This window comes from Sorex fumeus, unplaced genomic scaffold (assembly GCF_029834395.1).
Source record: "Sorex fumeus unplaced genomic scaffold, SorFum_2.1 ptg000044l, whole genome shotgun sequence".
In the NCBI taxonomy this organism is placed as follows: Eukaryota; Metazoa; Chordata; class Mammalia; order Eulipotyphla; family Soricidae; genus Sorex; species Sorex fumeus.
Genome location: NW_026606101.1, coordinates 36,331,639 through 36,350,381, shown reverse-complemented (window position 1 = coordinate 36,350,381; position 18,743 = coordinate 36,331,639). Strand labels below are relative to the sequence as shown.

The 18,743-nt window shown below is 42.7% G+C and overlaps 1 protein-coding gene across 1 annotated transcript in view; it reads right to left on the bottom strand.

Moving 5' to 3' along the window:
- The window catches only part of PCSK2 (proprotein convertase subtilisin/kexin type 2), a 297,709-nt gene that overhangs the window by 14,170 nt on the left and 264,796 nt on the right, over positions 1–18,743 (bottom strand). The window contains exons 9-10 of the mRNA XM_056121353.1: positions 14,744–14,959; positions 8,939–9,039 (exon numbers count right to left, since the gene is read on the bottom strand). Coding sequence (XP_055977328.1) covers positions 8,939–9,039; positions 14,744–14,959 — 317 coding nt within the window. The remainder of the gene's footprint in view (positions 1–8,938; positions 9,040–14,743; positions 14,960–18,743) is intronic.

The following is an 18,743-nucleotide window of genomic DNA, read 5'->3' as shown; positions in this document are numbered from 1 at the left end:
AGCCAGTGTGAATCTCAGGAAGAGAATTTGATTCACCCAGTTGGAAGAGGAGTCTCGCACCAAGGGTGGACTCCTAAACCACTTAAAACTGGTCCTGACTGTGGCATAGATGCTGAGGTTTATTTGCTTACATAAAATCAGCAGAACAATATCTTCTACAGATAAGGTTCTGTACTCAACAAAACTTACAGTTGCTTTACTGTCTTCTCATAAGAATAGAGAACAAAATGGTGACCTTTTTATTTCTAAGGTCTGTGTTTGTAAAGATTACCTGACCTCATTATCTAAGTAACAGAATAAATTTATTTGTTATAGAACATATTTTATTTATTCAATTTATTCTATGTATTACATCTATTCTATTTACTATATCAAATAATCCTGGTCTCAATGAACATTTTCTCCTATTCCACAAGACTATATGAGGGACTTAAGGAGAGAGGAGAGAGAACATGTATCTTTTTTTGCTTTTTTGGGTCACACCCGGCATTGCACAGGGGTTACTCCTGGCTCATGAACTCAGGAATTACTCCTGGTGGTTCTTGGGGGACCATATGAGATGCTGGGAATCGAACCCAGGTCGGACACGTGCAAGGCAAATGCTCGACCCACTGTGCTATCGTTCCAACCCTGAGAACATGTATCTTTAGAAGGATTGAAAACTTAAATATGTTAAAGGAGTTGCAGTTTTAAGTTTGGAAGAATGGCTTCTGTTTCAGGCAAATTCCAACAACAAACTGAATTTTAATCCCTCTACTTCTTAGTTATGATCTTTATCTGAACAGAATGAACTCTGTGAACTGAACAAAAACTTTTTATCTCATGAAGTACTGAAATATTGATTTTTTCACCTTTAATTTTGACTTTATTCTCCAAAACCTGATAGGATTAAAAAGCAATTTCAAAGGTCTATATTATTTTCAGTCTGAGAAAAATAATACATTAGGAAGTTAAGCTGACATTTTCTCTACTTTCCCTATTACTTGCCTCCTGTGATTGGTGAAAGAAAATTCAGTTTATATAGTACCCTAGTGTAGTTGTATATGAAACCTCTTATCAATGAAACGGAAACCTAGTATTGTGCATTGGTTTTAAGAAAAAAAAACATGGTGACCCATTGCTATGGACAAATAAATGAATGGTGAGATCCTCAGCTCAAATGGTCAGATGTTAGATCTTTCTTGAAAAGGAAATCAGATATTTCATATTTTCAAAATAAGGAAAATGAAAGGAGAAAAGTTTGGGAGGGAAAATCAAATTCAACTAAATATGACATATACAATAAAATTGAAAGGTATTTGGAGTAACTTCAACTGAAATTACTACTTTTGGTCTGGTTCAAGTGTAGAACATTGGCCTTTTCATGTTTATGGACCTGGGTTCAATCCCTAACAATGCATCCCCCATGGAGAGTGGCTTCTGTTACAGTAAAACAAACAAACAGATAAAAACCCACCACAACTTTGGACCAGAGATTGTGATAGGCTGGAGCACATGTTTTCCCTGCAGGAGTCCTGGCTCAATCCCTAGCACCACTAGGCTCCCTGAACACTGCTAGCAGGGAATGACTCCTGAGCACAGAGCTTGGTAGCTTGTTCACTACCAAGTACAGGTCAAAAATAAAAAGAACAGAATAAAACGGAGCAGTTCTGTTTTCACCACTAACTGAAGTTTTCCATCAGGATTGAGCCCTTACTTTACAGAAAAACAAGCTGACTATCAATACATGTATATACTCTTGTACCTAATTGAAACTTATTGTAACCCGAAAGAGCCAACACTCAATGGAAATGAAAAAGAAGCTAAGAAGCTGAAAAGGAATTTAAAGAAATCAGCCAGAAGATTAGTCTTCTGGGTCATTCAGACTATGTCAGTGGTAACACAGAGTGTGATTCTTCTATGTTTCATAGTTTGTATGAAGACCCTAAATTTGGAGTCCAATTGCCTAGTGCTTAATTACAAATGCATTTCCAATTTCTGATGTGTGAACTGGACACATTATTTTAACAACTGAAGTCTCAGCCTTCACATCTATAAAATAGGTAATATGGCCTTCTGGTTTTTGAAAGGTGTAAATATAGATCACCGGGTAAACAGTATTTGACAATGAGTATGCTGCTTAGTAACAAAATTTGTATCATGTATTATATAAGTAATAAGAGAACAGACACCATTTCCCAAGTAGACTGACGGTTAAAATATCTAAAATAGATTAATATTTTTCAGTTTTAAGAAATACCCTACCCTAAAACCAACACAAACCAATAAAAAATGAACTTTCTTAAAGACTTGATATCTTTTAGTAAGACTACAGTATTTCCGGAAGTCACTCACAACTCACCAATGAACTAACATTTTGTAAATTTTGGTGGAAATACAGAAGATGCTTAATAAGAAGATCTTTTAGAGACTTGTTAGATGCTGGACAACTCTATAGCTGTTGTCTCCCTCATAACCTATCCTGACTCCTTTCTTCTTAAGAAAAACCTCAATTTTATTCAGAAGAATTGCCTTTTTGCATTGGGGGTAGTTATGTGACTGTTTTGACCAATGAGCAAGAAAGAAGACATCACTGTTTTTTTTTTTTAAATATTTAAAGAACTGATGGAGCTCTATATTCTTTTTTGCTCCCTTTTCCTGCTTAAAGCCTAAACATGATTATGGAGCTTCAGAAATATTTAGAGACCATTAAATTAGAAGGGAGAATGCTGGAAAGAGTTGTGAGTCCCTGATTCATAGTGGTAACCCATGCGAACCACTGTTGGGTGACTCAGCTTGCCTCTCGAATAATAGAAAAATAACTCCCTATATTGGTTTAGATATAGGAATCCTTGTTTTCAATCTGTAACTGATACTAGAACCTAAATTAGAAAAATAATCTAGATCCTTATTCCAAAATAGTATCATGACCCATAGATCATAGAACAATTGTCTTATTGAATATCCTGTCACTGTCACTGTTCTCCCGTTGTTCATTGATTTTCTCAAGCGGGCCCAGTAACGTCTCCATCATGAGACTTTGCTGTTACTGTGTTTGGCATATCGAATATATCATGGGTAGCTTGCCAGGCTCTGCCATGAGGGTGAGATACTCTCGGTAGCTTGCTGGGCTCTCCGAGAGGGGCGGAGGAATCGAACTCAGGTCAGCCGTGTTGGCTGCTTGCAAGGCAAACGCCCTACCTGCTGTGCTATCACTCCAGCCCGGATATCCACATAGCTTAAACCAAAGACCAGCAACTGGCTGACTGCTTATGTATTCTCTGTATCTGGGCCATCCGTCTCTAGGGATTTGTTTCTAATGACTCTTGGTTGAGATTTTGGAATCTAATATTTTCAAATATCCTTCCAGTGTTTATTATTAGTTATCCAAGAGATCTAAATAAAAATTATAATGCAGGGAGAGGGAGATAAGTCAAGTGATAGAATATGTACCTAGTACATAAGGTCCCCCGAGGACTGCTGGATAGAACCAGGTATCCTTCTCCACACCTGGAACACCTGAGTCTGAAAACAGGTGAGCATAGCCGGGAATTCCCTACCCTACCTCTACCCTGCAGCAGAACTTCCTGGGTGTGTTCCTTTCAAAAAAAAAATTAATGAATTTGCACAACTTTCCACTGCACACCTATAAGCATGACTGCTGTGCGGGAGACTGATAACACCAAATGTTGTTAAGTATATGGAGCAAATAACTCTCATGCAGTGCTGGAGAGGGAACACCAATGTATGCATCATTTGCAAAACTGTTTGACAGCGACCACTAGTGCTACTATGCACTGTAGCACTGTCCTCCCGCTGTTCATTGATTTGCTTGAGCAGGCACCAGTAACATCTCACAACAAATTGTGAGACTTGTTACTGTTTTTGACATATTGAATACGTCATGGGTAGCTTGCCAGGCTTTGCCGTGCGGGCGAGATTCTCTTGGTAGCTTGCCGGGCTCTCTGAGGAGGAATAGTAATCGAACTCGGGTCAGCCATGTTGGCTGCATATAAGGCAAACTCCCTACCCGCTGTGCTATCGCTCCAGCCCAGAGCTACTATACATATATATCATATATATATATAAAATCCATGATTTAGAATTTTGAAACCCACAGAAAATTGTCCATACATTCACCAAAAGACATGTTCAAGAACGTTCATAACAATATTATTCATATTCATAATGGAAACTCCCAAACAACCACTTATACAGGGGAGCAGTAGTCAATAATGATTGCGAACAGCTCATAGAACAGTAGAACATAGAATAACATAAATAATATGGATAGCATTGAGTGAAATAACACATATTGTTACTTAGACAATGGTCTACTGCTTACTTTGTGTAGTAGTTACATGGATCTGTTACTTAGCAAAAAATCATTGTCTATTATATGTTGATAAAGAGGTTCTTTTCTTGTTGTGGTTTCATTTTTGGGCCATATCTGGCAGTTCTCAAGGCTTATTCCTGGCTCTGTGTTCAGGGATCATTCCTGGTGGGGCTCAGTGAACATATGGGGTACCAAGTATCAAACCCACATTGGTTGCATGCAAGGCAAGCTCCCTATGCTGTACTATCTCTCTGGCTCTTTACATTGATAAGAATATTACAAAAATTTTTGTTTTCTCTTGGAAGGATAATTTTTGGAAACAGTGTTTGAGATGTATGGGTCACTTGACTACTGAGTTTTCTTGAACAAAGCAATTGCCTATTTCTAACATAACCCAGATCTCTAGAACCACAGAGAGATGCCTGGGTCAAGGAGAGAGAAAACTCAGCATATTAGAAGATGACTTTAACCCCTCCTTTGAATTTTCTTTATTATGGGTTATACTGTGAAATGTGAGTAATACTCCTTATAACTCCAGAAGTCATTTTTAAGGATTTGACAGATAAAAAACATAAAATCACAATGTGGCAGACTATTCAGGTTTAAGGAAAGTTTCTCTTTTCATCTTGGAGTCCTGTGGGATGATTAGTCTCCTTTCCTTCCGTCCTGGTGGACATATAGTAAATCAAGGTGATTTGTATATTGCATTCAAATTGCTTTGGGAATGTTTTCATGTTGGACTTCTGGGTGGGAAATAGCTCGGTACAGCTGTCACATATGTCCTGGAGAGCTTCCATTTGTCTTGCTTCAAGGTAGAGATGATCTGTAGAAGACACTCATGGGGAATATTTTCCTCCTCCTCATTCTGACTCTCTTGGAGTCATTGCATGTTGACCAGTGTTTTATTTTAGTTTATTTTTTTTGAGGCCCTGACCTGGAGATTGAACCTAGGGCTTCATCCATGTGCTCTACCACTAAGCCACATTTCCAGCCCTGAACAGGGTTTCTAACTGATGATTACTGAAGCTGCTTTGCTCTCAGGTGTAGAAAGCCAGAAATACTTTGGAATTGGTTGTCCCGAGGTGACTCTTAGCACAGAACTGACCAGCCTAAGAACATGGCCCTTTGGCACTCTTTCTTTGAAATAGAAAAAACTTGAAAACAACATTAATGTTCCAGAGATCCCCATAGGATCAGGTTGAGGAAATACTTCTGAAATTGCACTCATTGGATTTTCCTCCACCTGAACCAACTTCATCTCCCTCCTATTGGTCTCCCCTGGGAGTCTCTCAATAGATCACTTGCACCAAAATCTCATTTCAGGATGTGCTTCCAACCCAGGCCATTGGTGTTCTGAAAAATTCTATTAATTTATTATTTTTTTCAGGCCACACTCAGTTTTGCTGAAGTTCACATATGTCTCTGTGCTCACGCCTTGCAGTGCTTGGGAAAACATCTGTGGTGCCAGGGATCAAACAGGAGTCAACCACATACAAGTAAATCTTATATACTGTATTATTTCTCTCGCCCCATAACTTCCCTTCCCTTCCCTTCCCTTCCCTTCCCTTCCCTTCCCTTCCCTTCCCTTCCCTTCCCTTCCCTTCCCTTCCCTTCCCTTCCCTTCCCTTCCCTCCCCTCCCCTCCCCTCCCCTCCCCTCGCCTCGCCTTCCCTTCCCTTCCCTTCCCTTCCCTTCCCTTCCCTTCCCTTCCCTTCCCTTCCCTTCCCTTCCCTTCCCTTCCCTCCCCTCCCCTCCCCTCCCTTTCCTTCCCTCCCCTCCCTTTCGTTTCCTTCCCTTCCTTTCCCTTCCTTTCCCTTCCCTTCCCTTCCGTGTCCTTCCCCTTCCCTGTCCTTCCCCTCCCCTCCCCTCCCCCTCCTCTCCCCTCCCCTCCCCTTCCCTCTCCTTCCCTCCCCTTCCCTTCCCTTCCCTTCCCTTCCCTTCCCTTCCCTTCCCTTCCCTTCCCTTCCCTTCCCTTCCCTTCCCTTCCCTTCCCTTCCCCTCCCTTCCCCTCCTCTCCCCTCCCCCTCCTTCCCTTCCCTTCCCTTCCTTTCCCTTCCCTTCCCTTCCCTTCCCTTCCCTTCCCTTCCCTTCCCTTCCCTTCCCTTCCCTTCCCTTCCCTTCCCTTCCCTTCCATTTGTCTTGCTTCAAGGTAGAGATGATCTGTAGAAGACACTCATGGGGACACTTCCGTGTCCTTCCCCTTCCCTGTCCTTCCCCTCCCCTCCCCTCCCCCTCTTCTCCCCTCCCCTCCCCTTCCCTCTCCTTCCCTCCCCTTCCCTTCCCTCCCCTCCCCTTCCCTTCCCTTCCCTTCCCTTCCCTTCCCTTCCCTTCCCTTCCCTTCCCTTCCCTTCCCTTCCCTTCCCTTCCCTTCCCTTCCCCTCCCCTCCCCTCCCCTCCCCTCCCTCTCCTTCCCTTCCCTTCCCTTCCCTTCCCTTCCCTTCCCTTCCCTTCCCTTCCCTTCCCTTCCCTTCCCTACATTTTCTTCTCATTTTTTCTCCCCTCTTCCCTTCCCCTCCTTTCTTCTCCTCCTCTACTCTCCCCTCCCCTTTCCTCCCTTTGGTTTTAGGGCCACACCTAGCTGTGCTCAGGTCTTACTCTTGACTGAGCCTGCAGAGGGATTACTCCTAGTGGTACTCAGTGCTGGGGATTGAACCTGGGTAGGCTGTATGAGAAGTAAGTGTCTTTTAACACCTGTACCATCTCTCTGACCCATTGAAGACTTTAGAACTGGTTCCATGATGTTCAAAGGCTACTATTTACTACCACTTACTGCCAAGTATCATTTTGTTTTTTCTGGGCATAGAGAACATTAAATATGTGACCATTCACCAAATCAAAGAGTGCCTAAGAGATGGTGATCCTTTTTCTGTAAGTATATCTGCAAGTGTATGTTAATGAAGATTAATTGCTGCAGAGCCTTAAAATCTGTTTAGTGACCCAGCGTCACTGCTCCATCCCTATGATTTATTTATATTCTCTCCTTGTACGCATATAGGCTTTGGATTTTACTTGCCTTTTAAAATCTGAAGATGCTTTGAGCCAATACCTTACATCTTAGATTTAAAGAAAGACCAGAAACTCTTAATTTTAGGAACACTCCTGGTGCCTATTCTCTACAAAGCTCAGAGCAGACATAAAACTCCCTTTATTTACCTTCTTCCAGCTGGAGTGGCCAATGCCAGCCCAGGCTCCAAGGCCTCATAGGTTCTGAAATAAATAGTTCTATAAATAGTTCTATTATATAAGTAAATTTTTGTTTCTTTGATTTGTAGTAATGCTTTCATCACTGTCCATGTCTCAGTGTCTTAATTTTTCCACCTGACTTTTGTTAGAAGAACAAATGTTTGGCCTGATCTAAAAGATAAACACTACTCCCAACTTGGAGCCTCATCTATAAAAGAAGGCTAATTATACCTTTTCTATTCAAAGGCAGAGAATTGGACAAGATAATCTTTCAAGTTCCCTTTCTGTTCTGGGAATCAACTCTTACCTCCTTTGCAAATCAGAAAATGCACTGCATATGTGTTCAGAAGCAAGCAGGGCTGCCAGAATGATGTTGGAAACTCCAGTTGCTTAGCAACAACTGACAAAGATGGAGAACTCAATTCCTTTACCCTAGGAACTTGAATCTAACTTTTCACAAGTTGCCAGATGCAATGTCCTTGGACTATTATTTACATAGCAGGTATTTGCAGTCATACCACGTGTGTGGTGCATGAGCACTCCTGTTCATGACTCTATCAGGGTCAGAGTAGTGGGTGAGTAGGGATCTCTAAAAAGACTCAAATTTGAAATGTCCCCAGAAGTAGCAATATGTACCCTTTGTGGGATGCTGAGAGCAGACTGGAGGATCTCCTCTTACCTGTAGCTTGAAAGTTTTTTCATAAATCTTATTTCATACCATATGGCTTTGCTTATTTTTTTTTATCTGTGTTAGAAATCAATTCACCTTATAAGTGAACATATCTTGAGTGGTAGCACCCTACTTATCACATGTTCTGAAATATCCTCCATGAGAATGATTTTTCTTCTTGTATTCTTTTTGTTTGGCTTTTGGGTCACACCCAGCGATGCACAGGGGTTAGTCCTGGCTCATGCACTCAGGAATTACTCTTGGCGGTGCTTGGAGGACTATATGGGATGTTGGGAATCAAACCCGGGTCGGCCGCATGCAAGGCAAACGCCCTACCCACTGTGCTATTGCTCTAGTCCCTCTTGTATCTCACTGTGAGTATTTTTGGAGGAAAAATAACTAAGGGACAATAGGAGAATGAATTTCACAAAGAAAGAGACACTGATATGCCTCTAACATCTAAATAAATAGGTGATATAAGCACTTAGGCTTTGTTTTTTTTCTTAAGGATGTAGTTATATCATGTGTATGTATACTGGAGGGTAGTGGTGAGAAGGACTGATATAGAGTCAGGGAGATAGAGACAGAGAAAGAACCCATGATTAGAACCCATGACTTAGGACCCATGATTTGGTTAGAAACACCACCAGAGTTTCTAGGCTCTAAATATTCACAAGTACTCACACCTACTTTTTGAACACCTGGTATTGGGTAGAAAGACATGTTAATCCACTTGCAGAGCCAGCCCCTGGCCCAGAGCTGGAAACATACTTAGCCTCTAAAGCCAGAGCAAATACGCCAGCTGCCTCCGGAGCAGCTGCAGAGGTCCCAGAATGCCTCAGAGTGCAGTTGCCATACAGATCCGTAGTTGCCTAGAAGGAAAGAAATTGAGTCATGAATGAACAAGTCTCATTATTTGGAACTCTCAAACAATATGGAGCAGGGTATTATTATACATTTCTTTTATTAAAACTATGCATGTTCTAAAGAAGATTAAGATGAAAGATAAGTTTACCATCCCTATGCCTCTCTCCTTTGCCATAAATTTTACATGACCTTCCCAGTACACAAATACAAAGATGACATATAATTAGTTATAGTTACCACAAAAGAAATCAATCAATTGTTCAGGTATCACGGAGACTAAAGAGAGTTTTATTTCCTATATCTCCAGAGGGGAAAACCACAGGTAGAAAGTGAATAGTCAATACCAAATAGTTAATGTAAAGATGAATTTTGTTCCACTGGGGTCCTCAAAAAACCCTGGATTAGTATTCCTTCTTCCTTTGAGAAGACAAGTCATACCCAAAGAATATGACAAAACAAACATGCTCAGCTCAAGTCTGCCTAGAAGGATGGGGCAAGTTATTAAAGAGAAAGTATTTTTATTTCAAATCCACAAATATATTCTAAGTTCTGTTGAGCAAGACAACTGATACATGAGTGATTACCCAACTTTTTAAGGAGAGAGGGTTGAGTATTTGAATTTTAAAGAACTCTTACAAAGAGGAAACCTCATTTTAAAGAAATTTATTTTTAAAAATTTATTTTTAAAATCGATTTGCTCGAGCAGGCCCAGTAACATCTCCATCGTGAGACTTGTTGTTACTGTGTTTGGCATATTGAATATGTCACAGGTACCTTGCAAGTGAGATACTCTCGGTAGCTTGCCAGGCTCTTCGACAGGGGCAGAGGAATCAAACTCGGCTTGACTGGGCAGGCTGCATGCAAGGCAAATGTCCTACCACTGTGCTATCACTCCAGCCCCAATTAAAATGGCAACTTACAAAATTATTGACAGTTGAGTTTTAGGCATGGATAATCTCCATGTCTTCTACTCAAATCTCTTCGATAGCCATGTCCACTTGCAGACATACCAAATTCCACAGGATGGATATGTCGTTCCCAACGTTCTCCCTTCCGAAATCCGACACGCCATTTCGTCGGTAAAGAAACAAAGCACCCGGCCCAGACAAGGTCAGACCTGAACACCTGAAGAACCTGCCGTCAGTACTCATCAATACACTGGCTCGGCTCTTCACTCGCTACCTGTCTGAATGCAAGGTTCCGTCCCAATGGAAAACCAGCAGGACCGTACCACTGTTCAAGAAGGGAGACATCCATGACATTGGCAAATATCACCCGATCTGCCTATTGTCTGTCATCTACAAGTTGTTCACTCGAGTCATCCTAAATAGGATTGGCAGAACACTAGATGAAGGACAACCATGCGAGCAAGCCGGGTTCCGCAAAGGATTCAGCACCATCGACCATATCCACACGATAACCAAGCTTATTGAGGTTTCTCGGGAGTTCAAGATGCCGCTCTGTTTAACGTTCATTGATTTAAAGAAGGCCTTTGATTCTGTTGAGACGGAAGCGGTCATTGAAGCCCTAGCCAATCAGGGCATTCAAGCCCAATACATCAGGATCCTCCGTGAGCTGTATTGCGGATTCACTACCAGGATCTCACCATTCTACAAAGAAGTGATCGTTGATGTCAACAGAGGGGTGCGGCAGGGTGATACCATTTCACCGAAACTCTTCAGTGCCACTCTCGAGAACATCATGCGAAGACTGGAATGGGAAGGAATGGGAGTGAAGATAGATGGTCGGCAACTACACCACCTCCGCTTTGCTGATGACATTGTTTTAATAACACCAAACATCAGCCAAGCGGCACAAATGCTGGCCGACTTTGACCGTGAGTGTGGAAAGGTAGGACTACAGCTGAATCTTACGAAGACAATGTTTATGAGAAACAGCCTCGTTCCTGACGCCCCATTCGCTCTCAACGGAACGACCATCTCCGAATGCAACAGCTATGTGTACCTAGGTCGAGAAGTCAACATGACAAATGACCTGGCACCCGAGCTGCGCAGGAGGAAGAGAGCGGCTTGGAACGCCTTCAAGAACATCGAAGAAATAGCTAAGAGGACGAAGAATCTCCGGCTCCCGGCACATCTCTTTGATTCCACTCTTCTTCCTGCATTAACATATGCTTCAGAGACCTGGGCCCTACGCAAACAAAATGAGAATGCTATTCAGGTCTCCCAAAGAAGAATAGAAAGAGCTATGCTTGGAATATCACGTTTCACTCAAACGAGAGAAAGAATCCAGACTTCTGACATCCGTCGATGATCAAGAATCAGGGACGCTGTCTCATTTGCCAAGGTGTCGAAAATCAGATGGGCTGGTCACGTAATGAGATTTAAAGACGACCTCTGGACTAGAGCTGTTACCGACTGGATTCCACGGGATGTCAAAAGACCGCGTGGCCGCCCACCTACCAGATGGTCAGACTTCTTCGTCAAGATCATGAAGATCGGTTTGAGGCTCTTCATGTTCCCGGAGTGAACAGATGCCATTGGGCTACACTAGCACGCGACAGAGACAAATGGAGACGTTACTGGCGCCTGCTCGAGCAAATCGATGACTAACGGGAAGTTAAGTAATTAAGTGATTAAGAGTTTTAGGCATATAATATTTCAATGGCAGAGCCTGACAAGCTACCCGTGGCTACCATAAACAGTAACAATTACAGGTTTCATTCCCCTGACCCTGAAAGAGCCTCCAATATGGCAGCGTTGGGAAAGACAAGTAAGGAGAGACTGCTAAAATTTCAGGGCTGGGATGAATGGAGACAGTACTGGCACCTGCTCGACGAAAAATGGGATGGCAGTGGTACAGTGATGCAGTGAATATTTCAATACCAATCCCACCATCAGTGTCTTCCATCCCCCAGTGTTTCCACATTCCATTCCCACCCCCAAACCCACACCCTCCTCTACCTGTCAACTTGACAGACTCATTGCAAAGTTCTAGTGGTTGCAGCTTCGAACTCATGTTTCCAGTGTGAAAAAACTCATTTTGAATGCTTATGATATCCAGAGTTTTTCTTTAAGAACATGTATTAACCAAATTTGTCTATAGACTCATATCATGGGTCTTTAATTTTGAGGAATTATTTATAATCCCATCAGCGGCCAAGACTCAGAGACTATAAAATCCAGATCCCGGACGAGAGCAGTGCAGTCTCTGCCCCCGCGCCTCGGTGTTCCTTCCCGGAGTTCCTTGGAGGGGAGCGGGTTGAGCTTTCCTCCCCGCCCCGGCCAGGGCTACGGCAGCCGGAGACCTCCAGGACCAGCCACCACCATGCTGAGACCACTCTCCGCACACCTGAAGGTACTGGCAGAGGGACAAAGCCACGCGGGTTCCGGGGCCGAGACCTCCAAGCCTACATGAATTGGAGTCGAGCATCTTCCACCCAGATCCTCCAAATTCCAGTAGGCGGGGGTCACACCCACCACCTGGCCCCCTGGCGCCGTGTAATCCCATCAGCGGCCAAGACTCAGAGACTATAAAATTCAGATCCCGGTACCGCGCGGCCGCGTTTGCGGCCGCGCGACATCTTATCAGAACTTTTCTTTATGACATCTTATTATCTCATTCCTACTTTGGACAAACTTGCAGGCTTTCGAATGTAGCCTGCCCACAGGGCAGAGTCTGGCAAACTCCCCGTGGCCTACCAAATATGCCAAATACCAGTAACAATGATGGGTCTCATTCTCCTAAAGAGCCGTGAATATAATATCAGGGCTAGGATGAAAGAGACGTTACTGGGGCCTGCTCGAGGCAATCGACGATTAACAGGATGATGAAATGAAATGAAATGAAATTTATCTAGTGGTTCTACAAAAGTTAATGGGGAAAAATACAACGTTTAGAGGGACCTGTAGGCATTTAGGCATAGAGAAAGTTTAAGGACAATGTGACACCACAGGGAGCCTCTTGGGGTTAGCGACGGTGAGGATTGAGACTGAACAGGATTGAGGCTTCCTACACTCAATCCTTTCTGCTCTTTTTCCTGAAGAGGAAAGAGGCCAAAAGCTCCTACTTGGGAGGAGTTGACATACTTGAATTTTCCGACAATCCATGGGGAAACACCATGGAGTCTTGAGAAGCCAGCCAGGCTAAGGTCTGTAGGTCAAAGATCCTCTTGGGTCACATGAGACCATCCAGCTTGCTAAGGTGGACCCCTAGGCTGGAAGTTGGATGGAAACACCAATGGATAATGATGACTCTATTCTAAGTTCTTGTCCTTCTTCCTCCATCCAAAGGACCCCTTTCTACACCTCCCCCCCGTGAACGGGATGTAACCAGGATGTAGCTTAGCAGGAATCTTTAGACTAAATCAATTTCTCACCTGGAGGTCAGAAAAAGTGTTGATACGTGAATAAAATAACCAGAGAAAGGAGAGGTTATAAACAGGTTCATAAGGATGTGGAAAATTCATCATTACATCTACTTGCCCACGAAGGAAAGTTGTCTGGAAGGTGCAACAAATACCCTACACCTGTGATTCTTCAACTGTTCTCTTCTTTAGGTCACAGTCTTATTGAAAAACACAATGGAAAAACATGTCTATTCAACCTTGAGTGCAGAAATGGCTGCAAATGGAAGCTGTTTTTAAATACCTTCAAGAGCATTGAAGAAATAACTAAAAGGACAAAGAACCTCCAGCTACGAGCACATCTCTTTGATTCCACTATTCTTCCTGCATTAACATATGCCTCAGAGACCTGGACCCTACGAAAACAGGATGAGAACACTATCCGGGTCTCTCAAAGAGGAATCGAAAGAACTATGCTTGGAATATCACGATTCACTCAAATGAGAGATAGAATCCGGAGTTCTGATCTTCGTCAACGCTCAAGAATCAGGGACGCTGTCTCATTTGCCAAGACATCAAAAATCAGATGGGCTGGACACGTAATGAGGTTTACAGACAACCGCTGGACTAGAGCCATTACTGATTGGATTCCACGAGACATCAAAAGATCACGTGGACGCCCACCTATAAGATGGTCAGACTTCTTCGTCAAGACCCTAAATGATCGGTTTGAGGCTCTACATGTTCCTAAAACGAACAGATACCATTGGGCTACGCTAGCACGCAACCGGGATGAATGGAGACGTTACTGGCACCCGCTCGAATAAATCGATGAATAACAGGGATTAAGTGATTAAGTGATCATAATTGAAAGGCTCCTGTGGTGTAAGAGATAATACAGGGGAGCAGAGAACCTCTCCAACATGCAGCCAGCCTGGATTTGAACCTTGAAACCCCATAGGGTCCCCTAAACCTCACCAGGAGTGATTGCTGAAAGTAGTGCTGAACACCACCAGGTATGGCCCCCAAACCAAAAATGAAACAAAAGAAAATAAAAAGCAAATGTATGGGTTCTTGGCACCAGTAGGGTGGTGGTGAGAGGTCCCAATTCCTAATCCTAGTTCTCTTTGTAAGGGGCCCGATAGAGCTACTTTGGGAGAAAAGAGAATTAGCCATTATTTGTAGGCTCAAACAAAAAAAAAAACAGTCTGAAAATGAGAAAGATGTGTGTGTGTGTGTGTGTGTGTGTGGTGTGCTCACACCACACTCACTGCTTCTCCACACTCACTGAGTACATGGTGCATCATGCAGCTGCCTGGGCCTGCAAGGTCCTGCCGGAGACCCACGTTCCCGCCTCGCGAGGCTGCACAGACTGGGGCATCCTGCGCAGCCACTACACTCACCACGCCAGCCTCGGGGTTCCTCTTCCTTCCGTTGCTGAAGGTGGACGCCAAGGTTGAAGAGCAGCTCTCATCGTATAAGGCAGTCCTGCCGTCGTTTATAGCCGAGTTGATGGAGATGGTCCACATGCTGGAGGCGTAGCCATCACAGTTGCAGTCATCGTAACTGCCGCCGTCCCCCGACGCCCACACATAGATGCTACCTTTGCCTCCTCGGCCCTGCGAAGGACAAAGAGCCAAGAGCTAATTCCCACAGCCACTGGCAATGGGGGGTTGCAAGAGAGGTGGGGTGGAGAGGTCCTGGCCCGGGAAAGGGGGACTGGATTTCAGTGCAGAATGAAAGGACTAGATTTCATTCCTTCTGCCCTTGATAGCTGCCATCCTTGTGGTGGCAAAGTGAGGTGAGCCCTGACCCTACCACTGTAGCACTGTCCACAGTGCTACAGTCCTCCCATTGTTTATCAATTTGCTTGTGCGGACACCAGTAACGTCTCCATTGTAAGACTTGTTGTTACTGTTTTTGGCATATCGAATTCACCTTGGGGAGCTTGCCAGGCTCTGCCGTGTGGGAGGGATATTCTCGGTAGTTTGTCAGGCTCTGCCCTGCGGGCGGACTCTCAGAGAGGGATGGAGGAATCAGGCTCAGGTGGACCGCATGCAATGCAAACGCCCTACCCGCTGTGCTATCGCTCCAGCCACAAAGTATTCAATTTAAAAAGTCATCAGATCCAAGAATACCATATCCTGCCATCAGTCCCCCAAACACAAAATCATTAATTCAAAAGGATATATGCACACCTATGCTTATTGCTGTCATTAGTACAACAGCCGAGATATGGAAACCCAAATGCTTAACTACAGATGGATAGATCAAGAAGTCATATATACATACATATTGGGATACTGTGTAGCTCTAAGAACAAAGTCATGCAATTTCCAACAACATGAATGGACCCAGAGAATATCCTACTGAGTGAAATCAGCCAGAATGAAAGGGATGGATACAGAATGATCTCTCTCATATGTGGGACTTAGTGTTACCAAGTGAGGTAGAAATAAAGATCCAAAGGCAACATAACTGATCTACACAACTGAGTTGGCATGGGTGAGAGGGAGGGATGTTTGAGTTCCTTGGAGATGGAGATGGGTACACTGGTGATGGGTGTGGTTTAGAATTATGTTTACATTATGTATATAGAACAATTATTAAGAATATAGGAAACCAAAAATAAATACAAAAATATTATAGAAAGGTCACCAGTATTACCAGTTTTATTGGGGTATTTAAAATGCACACATATCCTTTTCACTTGCCATATACAAAAGCAATTTTTTCTTGTTTATTTATTTATTTTGATTTTTGGCCACACCCAGCAGTGATCAGGACTGACACCTTGCTTTGCACTCAGGGACCACTTCTTGCATAGCTTGGGAGACCATACAGGGTGCCAGGGACTGAACCCGGGCACTGTATACAAGGTAAATGGTTTACTTGCTATACTATTGCTTCGACCTCCAGGTAAACTGCTTTTGAAAAATCTATAAAGGTAGATTTACTACTTCCTTGTGGTAAAAAATCAAGGTATATGGTAAGTGAAATAAAAATAAGAAGTCCCCCCTTAAATGTAGTAATTTAAATCCAATTTAGGTGTCCCTTCAGATATTCTTTTCTGGCAAAAATGCACATGTGTATTTATACTTGACTGCAAAAAATGCAAAATATATGTATATATTTTACTATATATAACTCTATATGTATTTTTATATCTGTAGACAGTTAAGTAGAAAATACACATTTTGCTCCAAAATATATAAATCTTAGATTACTCATATATATGCATATATATTTAAACCCTCTTAGATCATAACAGAATCCTTTTAAGCAAGATACTATAATATCATAAAGGATTTTAAACCTGTGCAAGGGAACAGCAAAAGAAGAAATCTAACATGTTAAAATAAAACATACAGCAAAAAATCACTGTAAGGTATAATGGCTACCACCACATGCTGTTGGCTATAAACTGGAAGTGGGATCACAATCATCGGCAGTTCTTTTATTTAGTCTAAGTTCTCGGTACTCTTTATTTTCTCTCATCATTTCCAAACATCTAGTAGTATTCTTTCTACCTCCACAACTGAGGAATGTCCAAATCTTTCTAGCTTCCTACAATCTGACTTATAGAGACAGTAGAAACTACTCTGCATTCTCCTGCAGGCTGAGTGCTTGGAGCGAGCATGTGGGAGGGATAGCCTCATCCTCTCCACAGCCCGGGGCATGGAGGCTCAGTGAGAGGAAGACAAATAGAAGGTAATTCAGAGAAAGTCCATCCTGACAGGGCCGCCAGGGTCTTCTGTCCTGACTCTGGGTAAAGTGAGATGGTAGAAGGAAAACAAATGACTGTCCTCCCTCCAAGATCCATTTGCTCCTTTCAGTGAGAAACAATATTTCAGCTGCTTCCAACAGGAGTTAATTAACCTGGATTGATTAAGTCAATAAATCAACAAGAATTTATCCAACACTAATTGGGAACTGTCCTCAGTATCTTGCAAACTTTGCTCTGGAAAACTCCACTAATTAAGTGTTCTCAGAAGCAGGGCAGAGAGGGAAGTGAACTGTTCTTAAAGTGGGTACAGGGGATTATGTACTCAAACATACACAGATTTGGGCTTGATCTCAAGAAAAGTGACTTATGAAGTAGGCAAAGGGCAAGGTCGGCTATCTGTGTAACTGTCTCTAGAATCAGTCCACAAGTGGGAGATGAGGCAACCTTTGTCAAAAGGAAATCAATGCTAAAGCAATTGATAGTCTGTACTCATAGTCTGTTCTTACCTCGGAGTACAGACTATGGTAGACTGTGACTTATTTCTGATGCTTCTCTGTATTTTTGTCCCATTTACAATGTAACTTTCCAGCTCTACCCTCAAGAAAAGGATCTATTTCCTACATTTGGATCCAGGTTGGAATTCCCCACTTTGTGGTAGAATAGTCATAGTCTAGTATAATTCATTGTCCTTCCAACAGGCAGCAACTGCCCTAGATTATCTAGTGGTTTTGTGCTCCCTCCATGCTGACCACAGAAGCATAAGTGAGGTCAGCGGAAAGTAGTCAGAGCTAGTCCATATTGGTAGAACAACTACACTGATATGTAGCTCCAGAAGAAAACCTAAAGGTTATTTTAAGCTACTGAATTTGGGGACGATTTGTAAGTTGCTCATACACTCTATTACACAGAGAACAACCTTAATTTTCAGATGAACTTTAAGACTTGTCCACAAGATACTTTGAGTTGCTCTGAATATTAAAGTTTGCTTTCTTAAGCAAGATAGACCAGGTTAGGCACTAATCATATCACTGCTTCAAGTGATTTCATGCCAGTCACTAACTTTTCGGGAAGATAGGCCATTGAGGAGAAGAAAGCCCCGGTGCTTGGGGGAAAGGAAGATAAGGGGGAAACAGATATCCAGAAGAGAAGTGGGTTTTTATAGCATAGTTATATTATTGGCATGCTGAACTTTTAATATTAAAACAGCCCTCCAAGATCCATCTCTCTTCCCCAGCTTCACCTGAGCAGAGGCTTAGCTGGCAACCAAGACAGTAAAACATTGACCCACATTTCAGCAATAAGTTGGAGGATTCGACCAGAAACCTTAAAGATGATTAGTGCTGCAAGCACTTCAAAGGTGCTGCTCTAAGTAATACCGACATTGTAACCACACAGATTTCCTAAATGGCAGCACCATGATGGATATCTGTAGCCAAATGATGAATAAACTGTTTAGGAAAACAAAACTTGAATTAAGAAGCAAAGCACAAAATAAGACTTAAAAGCTCTGTGGTGAAAACAGCTGAGAGTTGGTCTAATGGAAAGCCACATCAACACACCATATTCTTGGCTAGAAAGACAGAGATGTATCTTACTCCCACATTAACAAAATAATTAATATTGCTGCAACTCACCAGGAATTTTTAGCTGTCTTCTGTTTGAGCCTATGATAAAAT